Source organism: Manacus candei, unplaced genomic scaffold (genome assembly GCF_025592945.1).
Source record: "Manacus candei isolate 608988 ecotype Guabito, Panama unplaced genomic scaffold, ASM2559294v1 h1tg000071l, whole genome shotgun sequence".
Lineage (NCBI taxonomy): Eukaryota > Metazoa > Chordata > Aves > Passeriformes > Pipridae > Manacus > Manacus candei.
In genome coordinates, this window is record NW_026138119.1 from 4,307,320 (window position 1) to 4,334,391 (window position 27,072).

General features: G+C 45.9%; 1 protein-coding gene across 4 annotated transcripts in view; it reads left to right on the forward strand.

The window, feature by feature from the left end:
* The window catches only part of DDX31 (DEAD-box helicase 31), a 47,011-nt gene extending 21,283 nt beyond the window's left edge, over positions 1-25,728 (forward strand). The window contains exons 17-19 of one of the 4 annotated variants that reach the window (XR_007907802.1): positions 5,077-5,158; positions 16,780-16,960; positions 25,353-25,499. Coding sequence is in view for 3 of the 4 variants with exons in the window: in XM_051808196.1 (XP_051664156.1) it covers positions 16,780-16,960; positions 25,353-25,491 (320 nt within the window). In the remaining variant the exon portion in view is untranslated. Of the gene's footprint in view, positions 1-5,076; positions 5,159-11,483; positions 11,596-16,779; positions 16,961-25,352 lie in introns of those variants that run through there. The other 3 variants (XM_051808196.1, XM_051808195.1, XM_051808194.1) reach the window with 3 other exon arrangements.
* Positions 25,729-27,072: the final 1,344 nt, after the last annotated feature.

Consider the following 27,072-nt stretch of genomic DNA (forward strand, 5'->3'; position numbering starts at 1 on the left):
CTGCCTGCACGGCACCATATTATCAGAGGTATTATCAGAGACTGGGCTTGTTCTTCAGGAGAGATCTGGTGGGGAAATTGCTGGGGAGATGTGGGTCATACCTGGCAGGTAGTCGACCAAGATGGGTTGTTTAAGTGGCTTGTGACAGTCCTGGAAGGCAAAAAGGGAGGGTGGACTCTGCAACCAAATTGGAGTGTGTTTCCAAGCCTTGGGAAGGTTTCTCTCACATCAGCTCTAGCTTTGACTTGGGAGTAGACAGCAAGGAGAGCAAGCCAGGCTCAGTAAGGGCCTGTCCAGTGTGCAGTCAGGTACCTGGTGGCCAACACATGGTGAGATTTTAGTCCATCTCTGCTTGCACAATGGTCCTTTTGTGGGGAAAACCCACAACTGGCTGCTCAGATTGCTAGGCAGGAGTGCTGGTGGGTCTGGAGCCTCCTCAGCTGGGTGTGTGTGACTCCCCTTGCTCCCTGCAGTGCTGTCTCTCAGCGTTTGAGAACATCAGCAGAGTCCCCTCAGTGTTGTACCAGTGTTGATGGAGCCCTGTAAACTCGAGCACAAATTAGTTCTCTTTTATTTCTCGTGTTTCTGTCGGGTGGAGCTGCTTGGAATTGAATTTGGTTTTGCATCCTTGAAACAAACAATTGTTGGCAGTAAATACAGGCTTATTCTAGGCTGTGAGCCATTTAGTGGTCTAACAAAGAGCCATCCATCATCCCAGGTAACTATCTATTAAGCAGACACCAGCAAGACATGGAAGGCTAAGCTGACAGGGGGTTTTTTTCATGTAACAAACAGCACTGACATTTAAAGGTGAAGTCCCACATAATTGTGAATTTTTAACTCCAAGTGGAAAGTTCTATTTTTCTATTTTATAACATTTTGGACGTGTTAGGGGAAGGAGAGGGAAATTTCCCTCTTTTTTATTTTAAGTGTTCATGCTTTTATGCAATTTTGTTGGTTTTTAACAAGTTTAAGTTTGCTCAGGCTGGTAATTACATCTGCTAAGGGGACCTGTTGTTGAGCTGGCCATGGTCTTCAGGAATCTGTAGAAGACTCTGAATGAGCAGGGGGAGGTTTGTGTGAATTTATTTTTCCTTCACTTTTTGCAGCCGATCAACTCTGGGGATTGTCTTTTCGTGTTTGTTTGTTTGATGTTCTTCATAAAACGTGCTGCCCTGCAGATAAAGGAACTGGCCAAAAAGGGAGTGTAATTTGCCTTCCTTGACCCCCATCTTCAGACGGAAGGAAGCAAGTGTCTAATTGGCACGGGAGGGCCATCGGCCCGCTCGCAGCCGTGTGGCCTCCGCTCTTCCCACATGGATGTGGGAAGGGGCACCAGGACAGAGCAGGGAGCTGATGAATTGCAGAGAAGATGCAGGAAGGCAGCTTGGAGCTAAAGGCAGCAAGTGCCATCAGCACAAATTGCCGTTACCCTTCATAAACAGAGCATTATGGTGATAATCCTGACAATTTAATTCAGTGCAAGGGCAAAAGACAGCATGTGTTGGACTGTCACCGAGCCTCTTAAGCACTGCTCATTTTTGTTCTTTACCCTAAGTCTTTGTAGCTTTTGACTTGGTCTGCACGAGTTACTGGAGTTTACTTTTTTTTAATTTTTTTTTTATTCTTTGCTTAATTTTTAAATCTCTCGAGTTTTTTTTGTCGAGGATGTGTGTGTCTGGTGAAAATTTTTTTTAATTCGTTTTGGGTTGTTTTTTTTTTTTCCTTTTTTTTTTTTTTTTTTTTAAATGAAATTCCCGCTGGGTTTATTGAAATGTAAATACTTCATAAAATATGTATTTTGAAGAAGACAAAGCATGAGATGGGTCCCTGCAGCCTTCAGCTGGTGTAAACCGGTGGTGCTGTGCTGGTTTACAGCAGATGAGGATCCGACCCAGAGTTTTTTCCTAAACCCCTCCACCCACCCCAGCATGCATGGGAGTAAGTCCAGGAATGTTGAGAGTCGGAAGTAATGAGAGCAGACATGGCTTTGTTCCTGGATGAAAATCCACTTCGGAATTAGAGATGACTGCCTTTGAAATTGGAAATCGCTCGCAATTAATTTTCACCGGTACCTGAAGCCTCTCCTTGGCTTCCAGTGTGGAAAAGCAGCGTTAGCCTTTGCCAAAACCATCTCACTTTGGCTCTGCTGAGATCGGGAATTCCCGGTGGGGCTCGGGGAAGCTGCAACTTTCTGCTCGGGCTTTGTGTGGCTCGAAGTTGTGGCTCCTCTCCCCAGCTGTAAATTCCTGCGTGCAGAACATGCACACTCATGTTTTCTGCTCATTTCCTCTTTCCTTCCTCTCTCTTTTTTTTTTTTTTTTAAGGTTCTATCTCAGCCCCGATCGCAACTAACAGATTTTCCTTCAAAGGGAGGAGGCAAGAAGCAGAAGAAAGTCTGTGAGGTTCACTTTTTTTTCCCCCTTCCTTTATGTCTCTTTTAGTCCCTTCAGCTGCAATCTCGCAGCGCCTGCCTCGACAGCTATCAGATAATTTCTTTATCTCCTAACGGCGGCCTAACTAATTTATAAAGGAAAAGGCATCACCGTGAAGGCACGAGTCGTTTCTCTCCCTTCTCCTGGGCTGTGCAGACCCCCCTCCCCTGCTCCCCTGGCTGCTCCCCGCTGTGAACCAGGCTCACAGATCTGTTCTGCTGCGCTGGCATCACGCCAGGCGAGGGGAGGATCGGAGAGGGGGTGACAACTCCGACAAATCAATGTCAAAGGTTTGACATTTTCATTCATAGCAGCGTCAAAGCAACCTTTGCCGGGGGTGGGGAGGGGGAGGCCTGCTTTTCTCTTGCTTAAGTGGTTGCCATTTATGTTTTAATTTACTGTTCTACGTGGCAAAACCAAACAGAGAAACCCTCGGTTGTCGTTTTCTGCTCCATTTCCCTTTCTCCCCCATCGCTCCCCCGCCTTTCTCCCTGTCCTCTGCGAAGGAATCTCCCAGCTGCACAGCAGTGGGGCTGGTCTCCCATACAGGAGGATCTTATGGCCTGTCCCTGTTCCTCTGGGCCATCTCTTTCCCCCTCCTTGTGCTGTGGTGGGGTTGAAAAGGCAAGATTGCAAAAGTAAATGTATTTTTTGCTTCGGCTGGTAAGGGCTGGGAAGCAGGTGAGGATCACTGTACAGAGTATGGCAAAGATTCATCCATTCCTGCTAGCCAGGTGTTTAGAGAGCTTTGAGTGAAAACAATACCCTTGTTCTTATAATTTCTTTCTGTACTTTACAAATTGAAGAATATCAGCAATGTTTCCTTTCAGAACCCACAGGCACCTTTCTGGCCATCTGAGAACTGCTGGACCCCAAAGATTTCTCTCTTCCTTAAGATTGATGTAATCCCAAATGAACTCCTTGGCTTCTGTGCATTATGATTTATTCTGGTATTGAAAGGAAAGAAATCTCTTTTCTAGAAATGACCTTTGCCCATTACTAAAAATTTAGGCCCACAAACTTCAGCTTCTGTAATCTGAGTAATTCCCTTGGAAACAGGACCCAGTTTGGATGCAGCTGTAATATTAATGGCCTGGAGCTGCACAGCTGTTCCTGTGTTGTCACCTGGTGTGTGTGTGTGTGCCCCATAAGACAGTGTTAAAGAGGACAAAGAATTCCTAGTCTCTTGTAAATGCACCTCTAAGTAGGACTGTTTGCTTGGAAATGAAGCAAGTTTGTAAGCATTTCCATATCTGGGCCATAGCAGTGCCCAGCAGCGTCTTGCAAGCAGGACTGGAGAATAAATCATCTGGTTGAGTCTACAGGAGGAATGTGAGTCGACAGAATGAAAATAAATGCCCAGTGTGAAGCCTGGCTAGGACAGCTGACTGAGGCTCCTGCATTTGAAAAAAATGCTGTCGGGTCCCTAATGGGCTGGACTTGGGCTTTGCACTTCAGATGAGAGGGAAGGTGAGTTCTCAGAACAGGGAAGGAAATCAAGCTGTGTAGCTGGTGTCAGAAGTGGATTTTGAGGCTATAAATGAGTTGGAGGGTGAGTGTGTCCTCTGGGAAGTGTCTCTGAGCTTTGACCCAGGCAAGGTAACCAGGAGTTGGAATGATGTAGGTCTTGTGGGAAACAGTGATGATGTGACCAGAAGGAAGGAAGGTGTGGGAGAATTGGTTTGATAGGAGAAGATCCTTGGGATTTTGTTGTTATCCTCTGAGTCACTATGAGAGGAAGGAGCTATGTCTTTACACAGCTTTAGCTCATAATTTTGGGAGCATGGTCTCTAACAGGGGTGGAAACAAATGCGTGTAAACAGCAAAGCATTTCAATCCTTTGAGTGAGGGTTGAGTGTCTCTTATTCCAGAGGTTCTAGAAGCTAAACTGGGGGAGACAAGATGTATGAGAAGTAGCAAAGTAAGTAGAGCACGTTTCCAGCCTCTATGTGTGTGTGTCACAGTCAATCTCTTTCTCACAGTTGCACAACTAACCAAATACAAACACCTCCTGCTCCCTGCCCATGGCATCAAATGTACAGTGAAATGTTTGACAACCTCTTGGTTCAAGGTGGAGGTTGCAGATCTTATTCTTTAGAGTTACAAAGCAAATCTACAAGAAGCATTAATGTTATGAGCTGCTTCAACTCTGTCTAGAGTTTCTTTTAGTGGAAAATGTAACCAGATGGTTCCCAATTGTCTTAATGCTTCTCAGTGCAAGGAAAGAAAAATTCTGGAAATAATGGAAGTGTAATTAAAGACCTACATTTTTTCTTCAATCAGTTCCTCTGGTTGAGAGCCAAGGAGACTTTCAGTGAACTGAAAGTCCACCCTCAGTTATTCTGATGCTCTGTTAGAACTGGAGTGTGTGTTGGTGACTTACAACACATGACAGGATTGTGGATGAAACTGTGTCTCTGTGACACAAAGTGAGTTTAACTGGGGCCAAGATTTCACAGAAGTTACAATTTGAGGGTTGCTGAGGGAGTGCCTGGGCTAAGACCTCATTTATTTCAGAGATAAATCCTTAAGCTGAACATGTAAATCTCAATCTTTTTGCTCAAGTGTTTCCAGTCTGTGGCTTGTTCCACTCTGTATTTCTAAGTAGGAGAAATAGTAATTTTTGTCTTTGCTGCCTCAGTGTTTCAGAGATGAAGATGGAGAAGGTGTTAACCAGCCTGATGAAAGATGATCGCTTCAAGTTGCACAGACCAGGAAGGAAGGTGAGTTACTCTGCTGATTTTGGAACTGCTCCAGTTTTCATCTACCAGTTAAACACCACAAGTATTCCTGCCTTAGCTTCTTTATAACACAAGGATTGGTATAGCCATGATGTCAGGCAGTCCAAATAATTACAGAACTGCCTTATATCACAATTTTCCAGACTTTCTTGTCCCCAAAAAGCAGTTGCTTACTAACTCTTCAGCAATTATCTTTGTAAAAAACAATAAAGGCTTCTGGCTGCAAAAGCTTAGGGTTTTTTTTCCCCCCCTTCAATGTTTCTGTTCTTCCTGGGTTTTCTGCACTAAAATACAGTTGGAGATGACAAATGGCACTAAACTTCTCTGAAGAAATAAGGAAAATGTATTTGGTGATGTGTTACACGGGGGTTTTTTATCATCTGTATTTACTTGGAGCCTAAACCAAAGCTCCCTGGGTTGTCAGGCACCTTTTTTATTGACTTGGGCCAGCTCTGGGTCTGCCTTCAAGCTGCTAATTCACAGAATTCAGTCATTTGCAATTGATGTCCCGGGCGTTGCTGCATCCTGGCAAATTAAATCCTCCAAGAACCCTCATTTTGAATGGAAGTCAAGAATGTGTCAGGCATGATGCAGCAGCTCTTTTTTTCCTCTTGATGCTGTTTTCCCTGCTCGTGCTCTCCGTTACACCGTGGATGAGCCGCCTTGTTTCCCGGGGATGACTGTGGTGTTCTTGGTAAACATGCTTTTGAAAGATGTTCAGTGTTCCTGCACACCCTGTGTCTCACAGAAAGCCAGATCTGAGCTTTCTGTGCAGCTCTATTTAAAGCTCTTTCCCACCACTGCACAGTTTTTGGCTGAAATCAGCCTGTAAATGCCTATATTTTAAATGTCTGGATCATGCTTAGGATATGACCTCTTAACTCAGCAAATATCTAAAAGTTTAGTTGTGCTTTGTTAATGCAAGAAATTATTTTAAATGGCTCTTCTGTGTGTAAATACTTTTCTCCCAAATGTGCTTATAGGGGGGTAACTTTGGGTTTCCTCTGGAGAGTTTTTCACCAATTATATTTATGCAGAAATTGCACTTTAAATTTGTTGCTGATGTTGGGCAGAATGTTATCTGTTCTGGGCTTGAGGACAAATGTTCTTTTCATGGAAAGTGGGCAAAAAAAAAAAATGTTTTGTTCCAGGAAATTATGATTTAAGTCTTGAAAAGTGGCAAGAGAAAATGCCTTTGGAACAGCAGTAAAAACCTAACAAAAAACCTGCTTGCTCCCAAGACTGCTCAAATTGGTATTTCATTCTGCATACTTAAGCACAGATTTATTTTTTTTTTCAATACTCTACTTTTGGCTTTCCCCTTTTCCTTCAACAACTATAAACCCCAACCCTGTTTGAAAGGAGCTGTTGCCCTGGTTTGGCTCAGCTGTGCTGCTGGGCAGGCCCTGCCATGGCAGGTGCTGCACGGAGGTGGCACAGAAGGAGCTGCTTCCTTTCACTTGCAGTCAAAGGTGGGATTAAATTCCTCTTTTCCCTCTGACAGTGGGACTGTGCTGTTGGCTTCACTGGAGCTCAGGCATATCCACTGTGGCTGTTAGAGGGTCTTAATCTGCTGCAGGAACTTACAAACGCAGAATAACCAATTTTTGTGTGACTCAGAATCTGAAAGGATTGGGACTGAGGAATGGAGTTCATGGAAAAAATTCTGTTGTGTTTAATGGGGATGAAATTGCAGCAGTTCTGTCAATATAAAATAGACCCCACCAGGAGTTACTTGGGAAAATGTATTAAATACAATCAAGATACATTCTGTTTGTTAGCTGGTTTACTGCCATCAGGGCTCTGTGAGTGGTCAGCAGTGCTGCCTCAGAAGGCTGCAGGGGCATTTTCCAAGGTTTGATGAGGGTTAATCTCTATCAAATCCTGTAAGTTTGCCATACAGACAGTGCAATAAGCTGGGAATGCAGCGGGACATTGCTTGGGACAGAGAGGTGTCACAAGGAACTGAGGCTGATCCAGTTGTGGTGTTGCCATTGGAGAGAGTGTGAGCTTTGCTGATCAGCTCTGCATGCACTGAGTCATGTATATATTATAGGTGCACACAGGAACCTCATTATAATGCTCTTCAGTTCTCATTGCCTCAACTCAAGTCCATTATAAGTACCACATTGGAACATGTATTTTTTGGGCTTCTGTGTGTGCAGCCAGGGAGCAAGCTGAAGTGCCTGTAAAATGTATATTTTATATTTAGGTATATAAAATATATATGTGGCTATGTCTGGGCGTGTGAATGTTCACCTGCCTACAAAGAGAATAAATTTGATCTTTCAACTTTTATGGAGGGGGGCAGGGGGACTTGGTGAGTTCTAGAGAAGGTGTGTGGAGGTTAGTAAAAAGTTGTTATTAAAACAAAATCCTTCATTTTGTTTTGAAGTATAATGGAAGCAGGAGATGTTACAGCCAGGCTTTTTGGTGGGTTTTTTTTTTCTTTCCACCATCTCTTTTTTTTTTCTTTTTTTTTACTGTTTTAGAAATGAACTTTTCTATCTCAGTCTGGTCTTACTGTGTCTCAATTCCTTTTTCATTATCATATTCTTCTAATGAAATCAGAAGTTTTCAGTACTTATCCCAACCTCTCAAACCTAAAACCTGCCATCTTTATCACTGGAAGTTTCCTTCTTCTGACAGAAATACCTGTGTGTTTTCCTGGTGGAGTTGGCATTTGGGGGAGTTTTCCTGATGTCTTGAACTGGTTAAATAATGTTGCACCCAGACTTTCTTCCTTGCTTCCCTTCTTTTAGCTTACAAATACTGTAATTGTCCACAGTCGTTTTGCCAGTGGTTCAGGATCTATCGGAACAGGATTTTAAGGAATCACAAGGTAGAGAAAGTTCTCCTATCCCACTATTTCTCCATAGTGACCATAGTGCTGCTTTTTTAACAGATGTAACAAATTTAGATGGGGAGCAGATGAAGCAAACCTCTGGGGTAGGCTTTTACCTTGGAAAAATGTGTAAGGGTCTCAAATTAATTGTCCTGTTCATCCAAAGCAGGATACAAGCAGGATTAAAGCTTGCTTGTGTGAGTAAAGCACATGGGATGGCTTCCCTGCACTTCCAGTGGCACTGGTTTATTTGATCTGTCCAGACACTCACATCATGGGCAGGTTTTATTTTCACAGTTTGCCTCTGAGTCAGTTTTAAATTTAGATTTATTTTTCTATTATTATTATTGGGGTGGGTTTTGGGGTTTTTTTTTTAGATGAACCTACCTGGAAGGCAGGAATCAAACACAGGGGTTTTTTTCATACCCATTAGGGTGCAATTTTAAAATGAGATCTGTCTCAAGGGGCTGAAGGGGATAAAAGGCAAGGTGGAGGTGGGAGGAGGGGAGAAGCTGTTTTCTGAGGACATTATGTTTCCTGCCATTTGCTTTGTTTTTTGTTTATATCTCTTGGACTGACCTCACACTTTGGAAATTATGCACCTACTTTTTTATCCCTCGTTTTTGTCTTACTTTTTTTATTCTTTTTTTTTTTTCCTCTTTTTTTTTTTTTTTTTTATTTTCCCCCAGCACCAGGAAGAAGAGATGCCTCATTTTGAAACCTAAAGGGGGGAATAAGAAAAGTCCTTTGTAATATATTGCCATATTATCACTAAATCCCCTGACAGTTGTGACACAGAAGCAAGTCACCTGTCACTTAAGCTTGAGGTCTCTTTAATTTTCTCCTGGAATTCGCACCAGGCTGTCTTTAATTTGAGGCCTTTATTGGAATTCTGAAACCTTTCTGCCTCCCCGGTGCTCAGATCTATTCTGAGTGCTGTTACAGAATGTATACAATAACCAACACAGGGATTCAGAGGGGGCTGAAGCACTGTTTATTTAACACTCTGGAGGGATTTTCGTGCTTATTCGGTCCTGGCTACCCGGCTTTCAATATCGCTTTGACAACCGTTATGCCCTTCTCATTAATTTTAAACAGTTAAAACACAGGAAAAAGAGAAAAAGTTTTCATTATTAAAGTGCTTTACTTTTTAATAACAGAGGATTCTGTCCGCCAGGGGAAAGGGCAAACCTCACTAATTTCACATTCATATTAAAAAACGCTGGGAAGGTGACACTTTGTGCTGCCAGGAGGCTTAACAAAAGGAGAGGGATGGAGGCAGGAGGAGCGGGCGGGGCGGGAAAGTTTTATGTTTCACGTCAGTGGAAACTTGTTAGTGACAACAAGGAGTGTCCACTTCGGGGAGGCACCTCCACTTGGCCTTTATTAAACCCCTGCAGAGGCCCCTGGGCTGGAGACTGTCCCAGCTGAGTAACAGGCACAGGTTAACTCAGACTAAAAGGCGTCTGTGAAACGTGTCCAGAGAAGGGCAGCGAAGCTGGGGAAGGGTCTAGAGAGTAAATCATGTGAGGAACAGCTTGGGGGGCTCAGCCTGGAGAAGAGGAGGCTCAGGGAGGACCTTTTCACTCTCTACAACTCCCTGACAGGAGGGTGGAGCCAGGTGGGGTTGGGCTCTGCTCCCAGGGAACAAGTGAGAGGATGAGGGGAAATGGCCTCAAGCGGTGCCAGGGGAGGTTCAGGTTGGACACCAGGAAGAATTTCTTCATGGAAAGGGTTGTTGAGCATTGGAATGGGTTGCCCAGGGAGGTGATGGAGTCCCCATCCCTGGAGGTGTTCAAAAAATGATTGATGTGGCACTCAGTGCCATGATCTAGTTGACAAAAGTAATGGTCGGTCACAGATTGGACTCGATGATCTTGGAGGTCTTTTCCAACCTAAATGATTCTGTGAGCTGTGTTGTGAGTCTTTCTTGAGTGGATCAGGAGACAGATAGCAGAGGCCAGAAATCTGGGAGCCTTAAAATACCCACAGTTTTCTTTGGAGATGCAGGTGGACAGTTCAGGTAGTGAGTGAGCAGGAGCTCCAGGCCCCAAGCGTCTTTGCTTTGTTGAAGAATAACCTGGAAGCTTTGGGTTCCAGAGAGGGGACTGTGGAGGGGATTTAGACCACATTTCATGTCTGTCTGTGGGCACATTTGCTGTTGGGTATAGAGTAGCAGATTTGGTCAACAGAACATTCTGTGTAGGGTTCCAGCAGCGTTGCCCACGATCACCAGGGTTTGTGGTGTCAGTGTTGTGGCTCCCCTGGACTGGCAGCAGTGCAGGGTGTGAGGGAAGGAGGGGTTTGCAGCATTAACATGCAGATCTGCCAGAGAGGGACAACAGGATTGTTGCCTTGGCACAGGCCTCCTCCAGAATCCTGGGAGCTGGATATTTGTTGTCAGTCAGCCCTGGTCAGATGAGGGGGTTGACTGGTATCAAGTTTCTGCCTTGGATTTGGCACTGTTAGACTTTGGATGCTGGTTCCTGTCTGAGGAGTATTTGAGAACTGTGGCCCTTTCCTGGGAGAGGTGCACATCCATGGATGCCTGGCTTTGCACTTTGCTGTCAGCTTTCCATCAAAAATTCACTTGTTTTCTGGTCCACACTTCCTTTCTCTGCCTGGATGCCTTAGGGAGAGAGGCAGCCTCTCTTCTCCTCCCAGTAACAGCTTGCTCCCAGGAATGTTTGTTTTCCATTTCCTGAACTGCATCCCTCACTCTGATCCCAGGAAAGCTTGGGCACGTGCAGAACTGCCCCTTTTGGTCTGAGGAAGTTTATTCTGTCATGCCTTTGGTGTCTTCTTCTAGACGAGCCAAATGATGGCAGTTCCAGTCAAGTGTGATGTGTTGACAATGAGAAAATTCCATGTAGAAATCAATGAAGGAATTAATGAGAAGTTCATTTAGTTGCCTTTGTTCACAGGTACTGAATTTGGTCTCTTCTCTGGAGCTTGGGGGTAAATGTAGATCTCATGGATCTCCTACCCCCACAAGTCCCAGGAACAGTCCAGGTGTTTTGAGGAAGTGCAGAGGGGAATTTGCAATATCAGCCTAAAACTGTTGGTGTAGAGTCTGGGAGAAGTTACTCCAAATAACTCCAATGGAAACAAGGAGTGGGATCTGGCCTGTTGAACCTGGAAGAAAAATAAAAAGAGGAAAGGGGAAAAAAAAAAGAAAAAAGCAAGGGAGAAAGATAAAAAAAGATACGTGATAGATGTTAGAAAACACAAAATTAAAACTGATTTGCTCTCCCCACCACACAGCCCTCACTGGCTGCTCTGACTTTAACATCTTTATCTGGATTTTTTTTTTTTTTTCCTCTAGTAATATTGAGAGGATTACCTTTGTTGGCCCCTGGGTAGTTACTGTGTGATTTTACTGTTATTAAATCTATTGTAAACTGCTTCATTATTCCTGACTCAAATTCTCTCTTTCCTCTAATCCTCCCGCCTCCCTGGTAGAAATCCTGTGGCACCAACCCTCAGGAAGTCCGGGAGAGGGCCACGGTCCTGCAGACCAAATTTGAAAATCACGTTCACTCCAGCGAGGGGACGGTCCGGTGGGCAAAGAAAGGTCAGTGTGTGCTTCCTTCCAGCTCTTCCAGGAGAGCTCAGATGAGCTGCCAGCCTTTTCTTCTGGGGAAGAGCTTCAGGGAAAAAGGCCTGGAAGAAACATTTTGGGGCCGCTGGGCTCTGTAGGGGGTTGAGACGGGCCCAGAAGGCTTTGGGATGATATTAAATGTTAATTTCTTGTGTTCCCACATTACGTGCAAATGGGATTTAATCTTGGCTTTTGATGGGATTCACTTCCAAGGGCCCTGACCCAGTTGCAGGAGTGAATGGATTGTGTGTGTTGGGCTGGGAAGGGAATGGGTGACTTGCTCCACCACATCCTGGTGCAATTCCCGTTGGATGCCTTCAGTTCACACTAGGGATGAATTTGAAGCCTGTAAGGCAGGATGCCTTGGGAGCAACTCTTAACAGGCAGGGATATAAGAGAGGAGGTTGTTGTCTGGGATGGGAGGAAAATGAGAGAGGGCAACAACTCAAGAAGGCAGGAAGACAAAAAACTGGGGTGGATTTAATAATTGTAGTTACATGCAAATCTGGGACTTGATCTCCCATCTTTGCCAAGCAGGATGCACAGCAGTTGTCACTGAGCAGTGTAAGACTCTTCCCTTCTGCCTCTCAGTTTGGAAAATTCAGAGGAAGGTATATATGAGAGAAAGATCAAAAATTTGCCAGGGATGTGGTAGGAAAATAGACACTGAACAGTCACCAGAGAGGAGCCAAAAAGGTGGTGCAGGGTGGGCACCCCTGTTCCATGTGCTGTTGTGTTTGGAGTGGGTGCACCTGAGAACTTGAGAGCTGCTGTGAGGGGAATATGGGAACCCCAAAGCTCCTTGGCAATTACTTGGAATTTGAGTTATTGAGACGAGTCCACAAAACACAAACTCTTTATGTGAGAGACTAAACCACTCTTGCTCACAATATTTAGGACTAGAGCCTTTCCTCCTTTTTGAGTCTCCTCTTCCCACATGTCTCCCTTCCTGATTGTTTTCTTTTTTACCTCATTTGTCACTTTGATCTGAGTCAAATTCTCCTCTCTCAGCTCGTGTAGAAGTCCTGTTATGTCAGTTCTGCAGCATTTCCAGTTGAGAGGGGTCCTGGTGAGGTGGGTTTTAATGGTCTGCATCATTTCTGTTTACCATTCTGTATGCACATGCCTACAGGTCTGGTGCAGGTGTACCATGTGTGCTAAACGACTTAAATCACTCTCTAAGGGGTCCAAAACTAAATGGGGAAATTGGCCTTTGAGCTGTACAATGTCTGGAGAAACTGGAGAAGGGGAGACTTTCCAAGATAAAAAAATTATCTGGAGACCTGAGAAGTGATTGTTCAAGAGGTCAAAGGTGCTATTTTTTCCTGAGCGTTGTACTAACTTATTAGGTGATGACATAGAATAATTAAAGCAGCTACTGGGACTGCCTGCTTACCCCAAATTAATCTGCAATGCTTTTAATGATGTGTGGCTGTGCTGATGGGCAAAGTATTTGAAATTCTACTGTTATTCTCTTTGCTCTCTCCCTGCCACTGCAAGTCACTGGGCTGATTTCTCACCCCACCTCCAGCTGCTGCAGTGGTGATTTTAGTCCCTTGGGGTTTTGAAACACCTTTTTCCTACAGTGGAAGTGTTGGAGACTTGCTACACAAGCAGCTTGCACCCATTTTCAGGTGTGTTGTTCTACTTGCCTGGTGCAATTACTTTTATAGCTTTTAAATCCACAGTCTCAAAGCATGTGGCTAATATGATCATAGTCCTTCATTCTGCCTGGATGAGCTTCTTGCTGCTCTCCTGGGATTTCATATACCCCATGCAAACTTCTGACCTGAGATGTCTGTGACAGGGACAACCACTGTGGTCCCACCTAGAAAACCTCAGTGGTTTCTCTCTACACAGAGTGTGTCACTGTGTGTGCACACACCCACCCACCCACACTTGTTGCTGAGCTCAGCATTAATAACTTCTTGAGCCACAGACAAGAAGTGCAGAGAACACATCAGGAAATGCTGAAATGGTGTGCATCCCATTTATCTTGTAGAGGAGCACTCCACCTCTTTTTCCAACTCTGCTATCTACATATGCAAATTTTCCACTGCTGAGTGGCTTCCATAAGCCCCCTCTTCCTCCCCTCTGAGCCAGGCATCATGAATAATTAACATGGCAGCTGGCTTTTGCTTTCATGGCAGACAATCAATTGGAAACTGTGCCAGAGATGCATTTGTTTCTCTCTCTTTTCCTGCTTTTCCCCATTTTCTGACCCAGTCAATGTTAATAAGCAGTGTTTGCTCTGCAGCCCTGCTTTCCAAAGGCGAGTGGCTCCCTGCCCGCTCTCCCCTTCTGGCTCGGGGTCCCGTGGTTTTCCCACTCAAATGGAATGGTTCAGTGAAGGTGCTGCCCTTCAGACTTGATTGACTGATCAGCAGCAGTGAGGTGGGTGGGAGGAGGGGTCTGGCTGGGCCCTGCTACTTGAAGGATGAATTGATCAAGTGTGGAGCCCCTTTTGGGAAGTGGGGGGTTCTCGTCCGAAGGGTTTTGTGGTGACAGGCGCTTCCTTTTGGAGCTGTGGGGACAGACAGAGCTCAGGAGACTGTGATCCTTTGTGCTCCTGAGAGTGCAGAAAGGGTAAGGAAGCAAACCCTGCCGTCCTCCTCCATGTTTCCCAATTTTACAGCCAATAGTTGAGCATTTTGCCTCATCCTTTCTGTCCTCAGCACCTGTGTGTGGAGAGGGACAGCAGAGTTGCAGGATTCCACTGCTGGGGCACAGTTCTCGAATCCATGACGGGTTTGGGGCATCCTTCCCTCCTGTTCCCACTCCAGCAAAGTGCCTCCTGGTTTATCCTGTGGCTGAGGCTGTGCCCTGAGGCCAGTGCTGGGAGCTCTCACCTGGGAGCACAGGGAACAGGTTATGTCACCTGTCTCACTTTCATATCTATTACCCTCTTGTCCCCTGGTTAAAAGAACAACAAACCAACCCATCTAAAACCCCATCATATATAGCACCTTCTTTTTTCTTTTTACCTCTGACTTTCCACACTTCCATTTCCTGTAGAAAGATGGGGATGCACAGGTGGAAAGGACTAATCTAAATCCATTCTCTTATATGAGCCCAAGTCTGAATCCCACCCTAAGCCAGTATATGTTATCTTAGACTCATGTTAGTGTGGCAAAAACTGTAACAGCTCAGGCAGTTTGCTCCTATGACTTTTAAGATGAGGAATCCTTTACATGAATTATTGCCTGACCAGCACTGTTACCAGTCTTTGTGAGTTGTTTTTATAAAGCTCTGTCTCTTTGATCACAAAATCATAAAAGAATTTGAACTTTAAAAAAAAAAAAAAGCTTTTAGCATCTGGCCACTCTAATTGCACATAAAAGCCAGAAAACATGACTCTGACAACACTGAGAGGTCTAAAGACCTGATAGTAAAGATTTTCACATCTGCAAAGGTCTTCATTTTAGTCTCGTGGGTGCTGTAATGAACATCAGCAGCTCCGAGCTCCTGGGGAGTGAAGCAGTTTTCTGGGCTGGGGTTTTGACCTGTTGGTTCAGCTCTGGTTTAGTGTCCTGCAGCATTCCCTGACTCAGAGCTGAGTCTGGCAGATGCCTGTCAGGACTTTTTGGGAAGAGAGGGGCCTTTGACACTTTGATTATTTAACTGATCTGGGGAGTTGGTACCAGCAGCCTTTCCTCTCTGCACGGCTGTGGGAGCTGAGCTCAGCCTTCATAATAACAGGATCTGTAGTATCCACCATTCCAGATGCTGTGAGACAGAGCTGTACTGGCTCCGATGGGACTGAATTCAGAGCGGGAGCGAGTTCCTATTGTTCCTTTTGAAGAGTTACACCTTCTCACAGGTGAATTTGACCAATAACTTTATGAAAAAAAAGCAGCAGAATAGGGGTTTTTGAAGGCACTTGAGCTGGTTTATAAGCCCTCAGCAGGATGGCCTTCAGAAGAGACACCGAGACAGAGTATTTGGAATTTAGCATTCTCTTTTTTGGGAAAACACAGGTCTCTTGGTGCTCGGGTGCCTCTGAAAGAGGAGTTTTGTGAAATTGGGAAGAAGGTACAAAAAACTCAATCTTTTCTTCCCATCGATTGGGAAAAGGAGTTCGCTTTGCTCAGTAAACAGAGCTTTGATGGATTCCCTGGGTCCTTCCAGGAGCTGATCTGCTAAAATGACATTTTTATTACTGTTCATAAACTCCAATCTCCGGCTGCTGCCAAGAGATTAGACATAAGCTGTGGGCAAACTTGCTGGTCCGGTGGCTCAACGGGCAAGGGCAGGAGAGGTGAGAGTTTAGAGCTTGCTGCTGCCAGGAGTGAGAGGGAGAGAAAGAGGCAGGTGCTGGTTGGAGTGAGGGCTTGGGGGGGACACAGGAGGTTTAGCAAGCAGGGGAGCAGCAGGGGATTGAAGGGAGGCATTTTCTGAGCTGTAGAGTTTCCTTGCTGGAAGTCCCTCTATTCCCAGAGCAGAGGGGACAGCCTGGGTGGAGTGAGCGTTCCGGGGAGGAGCAGAGGTAGTGCTCATATTAGTGGATGATTGTCTTTAGAGCAATGAGCCCTGAGGGGAAGGGCATTACAGGAGTATAAAGATGTGAAGGGAAATTTGCTCACAGTTCTATTATTTTTCCCTTTTGAGAAGGTGAGCTCTGTTCTCAGTGTGCTGATGAGTCAGGAAATCCATCCGGCTCTCAGATATTTATAAGGGACTAGCTGGTAACTGGTGAAAAATGCATGGACTACTGGGACTCTAATATCAGAGGAGCCTTCCTGTGCCATTTCCATGCTTCTCTTTCCCTCTCTTCATCCCTGCATCTCTATTCCCTCTCTCCCCTCCTCTGTAGCCATTCATTGTCAATGACTCTTATGAGACGAGCTACAAACATCACCTTCTTGGGCTGAAGGGGCCCCCTTGCAGGAGGCAAACCCAATGCAATTTAATGTGGCTTTGTTTCAGTTCCTGACACCTCTCCAGCACCCACCTTCTCCTTTTGGGATTGTACTATTACTATGCAACCTTCACAGATTTTTAACATGCCAGCCTTTCCTACCAGCTGCTGACCAGAAGGTGTCCCAAAGGACAAGACCGATGTCCCTTCAGCTGGAACAGCTGAATCTTTAAGTGTATATATATAAAAATGCAGCAGCAAACAGAATTCACCCTTTTTTTTTTTTTTCTTCCCCTCAGCACTGCAGTCTTTCCTTTGTGCCTATACCACCTACCCCAGGAACCTCAAGCACATCTTCCACATCAAGTCTCTCCACCTGGGTCACGTGGCCAAGAGCTTTGGCCTGAGAGATGCCCCCCAGAACCTGACTGCTCTTCCAACTGCAGGCTCAAAGAAGAAAACCAAGCCAAAACCAAAAAGGTGAGCCAAGCTGAGCTGGTTCCTGAGCCAGGGAACACCACATGACACACTGGGGTGTGCTTTGCTCCTCAAGGTGGATTCCTGGTGCCTGCTCCAGGACTCGAGTGTAAATCAAAAGGCAGATCTGCTGGTAGAAATGATCCTTCTACAAACCTGTGCTTTGCTCCCTGTAGATTTAAGTAGTTCTGGCAAAAGCATTTCTGCAAAATCATGTGAGATCTTCTCCCAGGAAGAGTCTGCAGCAAACTTGGAGTTAGAGCTCCGTCCCCTCTGGTGTGTGCACAGGGATGTTCCTGGGTAATCCTATTCTCTGTAAGGAATTGGAGACTCCCTGATGGAGGAGCAGAGCCCTAAATCCTTTTCTGTGCTTGAAAGGGAGCTGAAGATGCTCAGTACATCTGATCCTGGCTACTCTGGGTTGGTTCCACAGGACAGATAATCCTGATATTACAATGTTAAGGACATGCTCTCTTCCCTCAATGGCAGGGTGGGAACCTCTGGCTTGCCAGTAAAATCACTGCAATAATTCAAAGGAGGAGAATATTTTTTCTTTATCAGCATCAATTGTGACTCCTTCCATGTAATTGTTGCTACAAACTCTGTTAGCAAACGTTAGCTGTGCAATGAAAGCACTAATCCACATAATTGTTCCTGGGCTGGTCACATCTCCTGCACATGTACATATCGTGTGGTAGAAAAAAAAAAATGCAAGGGGAAGGGATTTTAAAATAAAAAGTTGGAGCCTGCATTGTCCTGCTTTCAGAAGCCACCAGGGACAGGCCACTGCTCTGCCTCCTGCTCCAGCTGACCCTCCTCAGCAGATGGGCAACAGGATGGGAAAGCCCCTGTGAGCAGGGGATTTAACGGAGCTTTATTTCGGGAAGAATAGCCTGATTAGCTGATAAAGAGCATGTAAGATGGTATGGGGTGGGCTTTGATGTCTTGCTGGCCCAGCAGGGTGTCAAGCTATGACTGACAGTAGCGTGTCACAGGATTACTTGGGCTGTAACAATGCCTCTCTCTGTTCCTGTGATGTTGCTACTCTGTTAGAGCTACTTTTTCCCTTGTTACAAACCTCTTTTAGACTCGGGTTCCTCCTCCCCAATTCTTCATCCCATTAGAGCACAGACAAGCTCAAGATACAGTAGGTAGTTTATGCACAGGATGTGTGGGGTTGGGGGATGTGGAGGTGTTGGAACAAATGGTCTGAGAGTGATTTGAAAGCTCATTTGCACGTGGATCATATAATTGCAGCTCAGGGAAAGTGGGCAGACTTTGCTCAGGTTTGTCACGGCTCAAGCTCCAGATTTCAAATCCAGGAGCATCTGGAAAGTTAAGACCCTGCAGAAGCAGCCAAAGTTGTGATGTGCAACAATTGTTCCTGCCTGTGAAACTTGTTTCTAATCATCTTTCTCTGTGTGTGCTTAAAAAATTAAATAAAGAGAGAGGATAAATTAGTATTTATAGGATAGTTTAGAGAAAGTGAATATAGATTGATATTCAGTCTCCACTGGCACAAATCCAAGATAGTGCTGTTAACTTAGAGAATTGCTTTTGATTTCACACTGACAGAGCAGAAAGCAAAATTCAGCCTACCATTTAGAAGACAAATGGGTTTTAGTTGTAAAATGCAAGGCTTGAAATTATAACAGCACAGTCTCAGAGCAATCTTTTTAATTATATTTCTCACGTGATACTGTGAGTGCTGGTTGTCGTATTACACATTGTCTCCCAACACCCGATACTTGTTTTTGATCAGGCTGCTCACTAAAGCCTCATCTCTCAGCACCTGCCTAGAGAATAAAGAACAGGCAGTCCAGGGTGAAAGTGGGGTAAAGGCAATCGTTAAGTGTTTCCTTAAGAGGACAAAGAAAACTTCTCATTTCTTTTGAAGTCTCCTTTTGTGCTTCACGCCTCCTTCGAGAGCCTGCTTGGGGAAGGTGAGACAGCGAGAGGGAGCAGCCAGGTGTGTGATGTTTCAGTGCTGAAATGTGGGAGCAGCCCTCTCCTGACTGCCCATGTAAACTTCCATGTATTTTTTAAAGCTCTTTGTGCAAACCAGCTGTCCCCTTTGCCGCGGTGGGTCTTGCAAAACCCGATCTGAAGAAGGAAAAAAAATAACTGCTCGCGACGTTTGTGAAAGTCGAAATGCTGTGTTTAGGTGAGGGAGGAGCACACGAACCAGATACTGTATATTGAGTTACAGTACATCAGCTTAGTAAGTGTCTGGGCTCATGCTTTTACTGCAGGGTGGATGCAAGGAAGCTGATCCCACTTCCATTGAGGGATTAGCTGTCCCTCGCTCTCGCTGCGGAGGAGCAGCGTGCCGAGGAAGTCGCTGACATGCCAGATAGACATGTCTTTTGACTCCCTCACAATGCAGATGCCAAAGACCTACTGCCATTCCACCATGCATCCCTGTGCTACTCAAGTCTTTTGCATTTTGGATCAGTGGGCTTTTATGGGCTTCTGTGGCGACTGATGGTCTGTTTTCTCCTTTTGAACTCGGGAAGCCCAGGGTGTGCCCCCAGAGGGTTCCACTGCAATGAGGAGTTGCAACTTAATTTGCCTTCTTTGGGGGTTCAAGCCATTACAAAGAAAGAGATGAATCTTTAAGTTCAGTAGAATCTGTGAAACTCCTTGCTAGAGGAATCTCTGATGCCAGAAACACTCAGAAAGATTGAGTTTACTTAAAATAACATATTAGCTGCTACAGCACATGCAGAAAGTGATATAATAGCTAAGGTAAAAACCCCCTCATGCTTCAGAGTTTAAGTCCCAACGCTCAACTAAAATGAGATCAAGAAAAGGTGTCCAGGGTGCTTCTCCAAGGTGTCCAAGGAGTTTAAGGGCATTTATGTACATCGTTATTACAGTGCCATTGCTCTGAATATGGAGGTCAGCATGCCCTGAAGGTTTTGGCTGCAAGATCATTGTTTTAATTCATTCTTCAGCATTTAGTGGTCAGATAGAATTAGACAACTCCTGGGAAATACACCTTGTAACCCTGTGTGTCCTCCTTTGCATGGCCAAGGCAGCAAAGGGTGAAAGCTCGTAGCCTTTTATCTTCTCTCCCATCTCATATCCTTGATTCCACTTTTGAACATCTTGGCACTGACAATTATGGAAAGACTAATACAGGGCTTGTGACTCAAGGCTGCAGCTGGGCCTCCCTGAACAACAATTGTCTAATCATTAGAAGCAGTTTGCCTGCCAGCTTTTACCTGCACATTTAGAGCTTTCTTAATATCACTTAATTAGTCAAAATGCAAGTTTGGAATTTTGCCCACTGGGAATTTCTCTTGGTTTGGGCATTCTGCTCTAGAAAGCCAGACTGGAGCTCAGGTAAGAGTGTGTATCCATGGGCTGGAGTGCAGATGGATCCAAAAATTAGAGTAAGAGACGTGGCTGCTGCAAAAGGAAACATCACCATCACTCTTCATTAAGGCAGTTCAGGGACACAGATGAGTCCTGTTTACCACATCATGATGTTATAAAAAAGTCCTGTTATGGAATTAAAGTTTCATAGTTGTAAAATCCATCTGATTGTTATCTGCACACTGCAGTGCCCTTTATTACTGTCCTGTTCCACCGTGGCCACAGCACAGAGCCTTTGTTCCATCTCTGAGCAAGCAAATAGTGCTGGAAAACCTCTGTGCTGTGTGGTATGCACCAAAAATTACCTCTCTGCAATTGAAATATATTCTATCCTTTAGGCTGGGAAAGAGCCTGACAGAAGCAAGAATCCTGGGGGAGGTTTCCCAACCTTCCAGTGCTGCTTTTCTTTTTCCATGGGGTGACAGCCAAGGGATGGTAGTGAAAGTGAAACTGGGGGTTTGTCTCTTTGTAGCTGAAATACAGTTGACTTCAGTAGGGTGAGGTGGGCTTTGCTGTTCAGCACACCCTGGCATGAAGGCCACCCTGCTCTGGGTGTTCTGGAACAGGCTTGGTGCTCATTCTGGCTGGGTAATAATTTTCCTCGATCTTCTCAAGCATCTGCATCAGCTGGGAACAGAGGACCTGGGCCATCTGTTGACCTGTCGAGAGCAGTGTAGGATTGCTGATGGATTTCTTGCCCCCACTCTGCAAAAACAACAGCAGAAAAACCAACCCAAACAGGGTTGCATTGGCTGCAGATGGTTCATCCAACACTATAAGTAGAAAAAGCAGGTGTTGCAGCAGCCTTGGCCCAGAGGTAACCCAGCTCTGCTGCTGGCACGGTGTCAAAGAGCTGTTGGAGATGCTGTCAGGCAGATTGATAGTGCAATCCAGGTTGAAATGTTTTCTGATAAATGAAACAGCCCACTCCTGTCTCCTCCAAAGACACACCATGAGCTCTGGGGCCGTGCGTCACAACTTCCTACTCCTTGTCCCTCAGCTGGAGCAACTGGGGAGCCTTTGGTTGCTGCAGATGCTGGGAGTTGGTTAAAGGTCACCACACTTGCTGCACTGCATTGCAGCAGCATTTCACACAGCTCAAGACAAAGGAACAGGCAGCAGTGCCAACCAAGTTGAGGGAGACACCTCTAACAAGAAGCTCACTCACCACTGAGGTAAAAAGATGAGCAGAGGTGTCTTCTGAGCCAGCAGATGATACCCAAGGAGCCCTTCACGTATATGTGCCACTACTGTGGCATTAAGGAGTTTTTGGCTTGGAGATCAGCTTGTCATTCAGTTCTCTAATGAGGCAGATGTGCCAGTGAGACACACATATTGGGATTTTGAAAAGAACTTGAAAAATGGTGTCATACTTGTCCCTTTTCTTGTTGTTGTTACTTGGTCCCTGCCCACCAAAAGGTTTGAGTCTCCATATCCAGGATTGTGGTTTGCATGTTGTAACAAATGCAATCCAGCTAAATCAGGTGGAGCCTGATCATCCTTACGATCTGCTCAGGAATGCTTGGGAGATAAGGGGGATGTTAAATAGAAACAGAACAGTTTGTGTGTGCTGTTCTTCATCTTTCCTCTGTGCCTTGGAGCTGTCCACAGCCTCTCAGCTTTGTGGAAAACATCCTCAGGGCTTAGTTCAGTGTGTTTGGTTTTTTTCTTTGCCACAGTACAGTCTCTGTTACTCCACTGTCTTGTTGTTGGTGGCTGTGGAATTCAGTGGATGGTGCCTTTGGAACTCACAAAGCCATCGATCACCCAAGGTGTGTGGAAGTCACAAACTGAGTATCTTAAGGTGATGCCTGTAAGTTGGGTGGGACTTCTGTGGTTGGTTGGTATCGTGTAGCAGAGCAGGAGACAGTTGGAGACAACTGGGAGGATTTCATACTCATCACCTGTGCTGTTTTCACCCCTTGTGTTTTTTGGGTTTGGTTTTTTTTTTTCATGATGTGAAAAAAGATTTACTGCAGATCTCTTCTGAGATAATTCTGTATTTAGCAAGGTTCACGAGTTTCTCATGTTTAAAGAGTAAATAAATTCATTCCTCCAATTTTCTGGAGGAGGACAGAGCTTTTTTTTAATCTTTAAAACTTTGTCTCTGGCCTAGTCTTTTCCAGACTTCCAGGATCTAACAAAGTCATCTGGGGACAATTTCTCTGTTGTCTCTCTGCTGAGGGTCTTGCAGCTTAATTACAGATGTGCTCAGGCAGCTCTAAACCAAGTTATGACTGTTTCTGTCTCATTTACCCCCAGTTAATAAAACTTAATATTCTCTCATCTGTATGAACACTCCTTTCTCCTTTAGGCACTGCTGAAATCATGGCACTGTAGCACTTTGGGATGGGTCAGTCATTAGAGAATCTTTTTTGCCCTGTGACTTCCCAGTAGCTGCACCACCCAATTCAGTGCAATTCCCCCCCAAAGATTGCTGTGTTTGGAGGGAGGGATTTAAAGGGTGGGGATTTCTCTGCCCGTTATCAGCATGATGTGTTCTCATTAGGGCTCAATATGATACCTAGACATGAGATCACAGACAGAGATGCTGACAATCCATGTGTTTATCCAGTGATGGGAACATGGGTTCTGTCTCTATTGCAAATGCATCTTACATTTGCAGCCTTTCTGTGAAGCTTTTTGCCACAGTATCCAGTGTCACCACACAGCTCTCCTGCATTACCATCACTCCAGCCTTCAGGAGCAGGGAAAACCCAGCCATCCCGGGTTAGGAGGTGGGAGAAGAGACATGGAAGCCAAAGAGATTAAATACTTTGCCCAGGGATGCTCAGGGGGTGAGTAGTAGGGTCTCCCTCTGTTCTCCTGGGCTGAATCAGGATCCAACCAGGACTCCTGACCTGGTGCCCTGGCTCCACACCCTTCCTGGTGTGCTGTCACTGCAGGCTGTTGCTGTTGCCTGTAGCTCTTCCATCTCGTGGTTAAACGGGGCCTTGACAGCTGCTTTTCTTCTCTCAGTGATCAGCACAGGTTCCACGGCACAACTCCATTGATTTTCGTGGCCCCGGGTTAGAGGGAGAAGCCTCCCTTTCCCCTGCATCCCTGCTTTTCTGTGTGCAGCTGATCACCTCAGCAGGGGGTATTGATTTACTAATTGGGCAGCGATTTCACCTGATTGATAATAAAGTGTCGGACAACCCCCCTGCTGAGCTGCAGCTCAGCCCCCGCAGCTACTGGTGGATTCCTTGTCCTTTTGCAGCAGATAGTTCCCTGTTGTTAAGTAAACTGTTGCTTGGTAACCCTGGAATTACTGTAGTTAAAGCTTGGAGTGTCAAACAGGAACTTTATCCAGTGATGGAAGGGCTGAGCAGAGGATACACCTGCCCTGGCAGAGCTGGGCTGGTGCTGTGTGTGCACCCACAGGCTCCCTCTGCACTGCAGCCACTTTTGAGGTGTTTATGTCCTTTTGCCTTGGTTTCTGTGAGTTCAAACTGTGTGGTGGCCGTGGCTCTGATTTCTCTGGGACGTCCGGTCTCCAGCCCTTCTGTGAATGCAGAGCTGGAACGTTTGATTCGTGTGAGAATGGAGGCTGCAGGGAATGTAGCAGTGTCTGTGTATTCCAGGCTTTCTGTTCTAGGGAAAACTTTTGCTGGTGACCATCACACCATCCTTCTGATCCAGCCTTCCAAACCCACACCAGCCATGAAACCTACACAGGGATGGAAAACAAGCTGTGGAAAGGGGGCAAGGAAATCCCTCAGACAGCCAAGAGTTTGCTCCCCTTGCCTTCTTCGTGTGCTTGGCCTGCTGAATGGGTTGATCTGTTGCTGCAGCCAAAAGTTCTTCCTTCTCCTGCAATCCCCAGCATGGCTTTGGACACCTGAAGGAATTATGAGGTAGTGCTATAAGGTGTCAACCTTTAGGACTGCTGAGGTCCCTGTGTTGTCACCAGAGCATGCTGGTGTGGATGTGGGGCTGCTCTTCAACTCCCTGGTGTTTAGAGGGACAGACTGATTTCTGTTCACTTCTCTGAGATCTGTTACAAGTTCTTTCTAGGACCAGCTGCTCAGAGAGGTGCACCCTGGAAGTGTCCAAGGCCAGGCTGGACTGGGCTCTAGTTAGACCTGGTCTAGTGGAAAGTGTCCCTGCCCATGGCAGGGAGTTGAAACTGGATGATCTTTAAGGTCCCTTCCAACCCAAACCATTCTGTGATTCTGTGACTATAAAGAGGAGAGTGTCCAATACCTGTGGACACCCACTGTGTCCAGGAACATGGGAACATGGTAAGGAACAACAGGTCCTGCACCCAAGAAATCACAGGTTAGATAAGTGAGGGTAACAGCAGCAACCAGGACCAGATTTGCCCAAGGTTATGGATCAGGACAGTGGCAGAACTCGTGGTGGAAAAATGCTGAGTGGGTTTTTATATTTATAGCTGGCAGTTTAGGGCTACAGAGAGATCCATGTTGGAGTTCAGGGGATGGGCTGAATGCAGCTACCCTTGCAAAAGGCAGTCTCTGGAGGGGTGGCTGTGAGGTGCCTGTGATGGCTGCAGGACACTGCAAGGAAAGACTGTTGGGTTGAGACTCCTGACATTTTCATTTTTTTTTCCTTGTTTGCTTTCCCTTGTTTTCAAGCTCTGGATTTCAGCTCTGTTTATAAAGTGTTTCCATTGTTCAGTGTCACGAGGCTGTTAGGTTTTTTTATTATTCTTATAATTTTCAAACTGCTGTGTCACCTAATTCATCAGCCTTCAGCTCACAAACCTTCCCTCCTTCTCCCCGCCGCCCCTGCAAGAGCATTTGTACAGAACAAAGGCTTGCTTTTAAAAACGGCGTGATATTTTGCCACCTTTGTGAAAACCTGTCACAACAATATCTAATTTTGCATGAGACAGAATTTCAAATCAAGCCTGGAGAAGAGGAAGCTGTTCCTTCGCTAATGCGCAAATGTCACTTTTCGGAGCCCGCTCCAGTCGGTCCCACCCAGCGGGGAGAAGGGAATCATCTAATCCCTCTGCTCTTCCCTCTGCTCTTCCCTCTGCTTTTCCCAGGTCTGACCTGCTCAAGAAGACCCAGGGCAAACGTCGCCTTGCCGAGATCCTGCGCTCTGAATATTCCAGTGGGATGGACACCAAGGTCAGGAGGAAGAAAAAGCGGAGGAAACCTGGCAACCAGCAGATTCCAACATAAGCCAGGACCTCCCAGCCATTGGCTGTAAAACCTGCTTGAGTGCCTCAGCCGGGGGGCAGGGTGACCTGCCAAACCAACTGAGGAGTGTTTCAATTTATCAGGCAAATGTGGGAGGGATCTTGGGGACCGTGGCCTCCTCCCCTTCATTCCATAGGTCCAAGTGGAATCGAATCCAGGCGTGTCCTGTTGTACTGCTGCAATTAAATGTGGCCTCCTGAAGATGTGCCGTGTTTCTAAGGTGGTGGGGTTTTTTTTTTGCAAGAAAAATAATTTTAAAAAAGGTTAAATATGGTTTTCAGAGAAATGTGATGCCTGTGTAACATAAGAGTGAGACGACTGTGGTCCCACAGGAGGTGCTTTTCTGTTTAAAGACCTGCAGAAACGCTCCACAACCCCTTCACTTGCTATTTTGAGCCTGGTTAACAGTCGTGGCAGGGGAGCACGTTGAAGAGGAGAGGGGAGGCTGCCCCTTCCCTGTCACTGTAAGGGGGCACTTTGCTCCTGTCTGAGGTAACAAAGCCACATTGCTGCATCTCCTCTCCTGTCCTCTGTGCACTGGGGCAACGTCTGTCCCTGGGCAGGAATTTGCCACCTCTAATGAGGCCAGTGGTGGGATTGTGGAGAAATGACACGTGGTCCCTTTGGGACAGGGCTCATGGGCACGAAACTTCATGTCAAAACTTCATGTCAGGCATTCCCAAACTCCTGAGTTTGGGAACAAACGTTGTCACTCTGGGAAGGAGCCGGTGTGGAATCCAGCAATCTCCAAACTTCTCCTTGCCCTGCAGCGCATTGTCACACCTAATTATAGAACGCAGAGGGAGTATGGAATGTCTCACCTCTCTGAACATTAAAGCTTTGCAGGCTCTTGATAACCCTTGCCAGTAGTAACCCAGCCTTTTGGGGTTCTCTGCCTTGCCTGGGCCTGTTTTGAGCACATCCCAAGCTAATGGATTTCTCTTCTTGCTTTTCCCGTTTGCCTTCCATCCTGTTCTCCTCAGAGAACTGGGACACTGAGAAAAGGGATGCAGGGTGGCCCCAAATGTGCAGAGACTGGTGCTTGTTCACCATTGCCCAGTGTGTGAAATGGAACCCAAACTCCCCTTGGAGTTGGTGAGGTGTTGGGGAGAGCAGGTGCCCCCAAAATCCTGCACTTCCAAACTCCCCCAGGTGAGCACCCACCTCCCTCTCCCTGAGTTCCTCACTCTGCTCCTTCCAGCACCCCCTGTAACACACACACCAAGCAGTGCACAGGAGAAAACACTGCAAACCCTGCCAAAACACAACTCCTGCTACCTGCATGTGTCTTCCTTGAGAGGGATGTGGAAGGGCAGCCCACCCATGCCCCAAGCCAGGCATGTTTAATGCAGAAGCAGAAAGTGCTCCAAGAGTGGCAATTTCAGATGTCAGAAGGAAGAAACTACTGAAAAAGGAGTATAAGCAGATGAAAATGATGCCTGCTTTGTGAATGCAGAATTGAGGGCACCTACTTTGGGCTGTAGTGAGTCATACAAAGGATTGTAGGAGAGAAGCCATCAGTCCCAAAGTATTTAATTTCTGAAGTGGATGTAACTTTTTAGA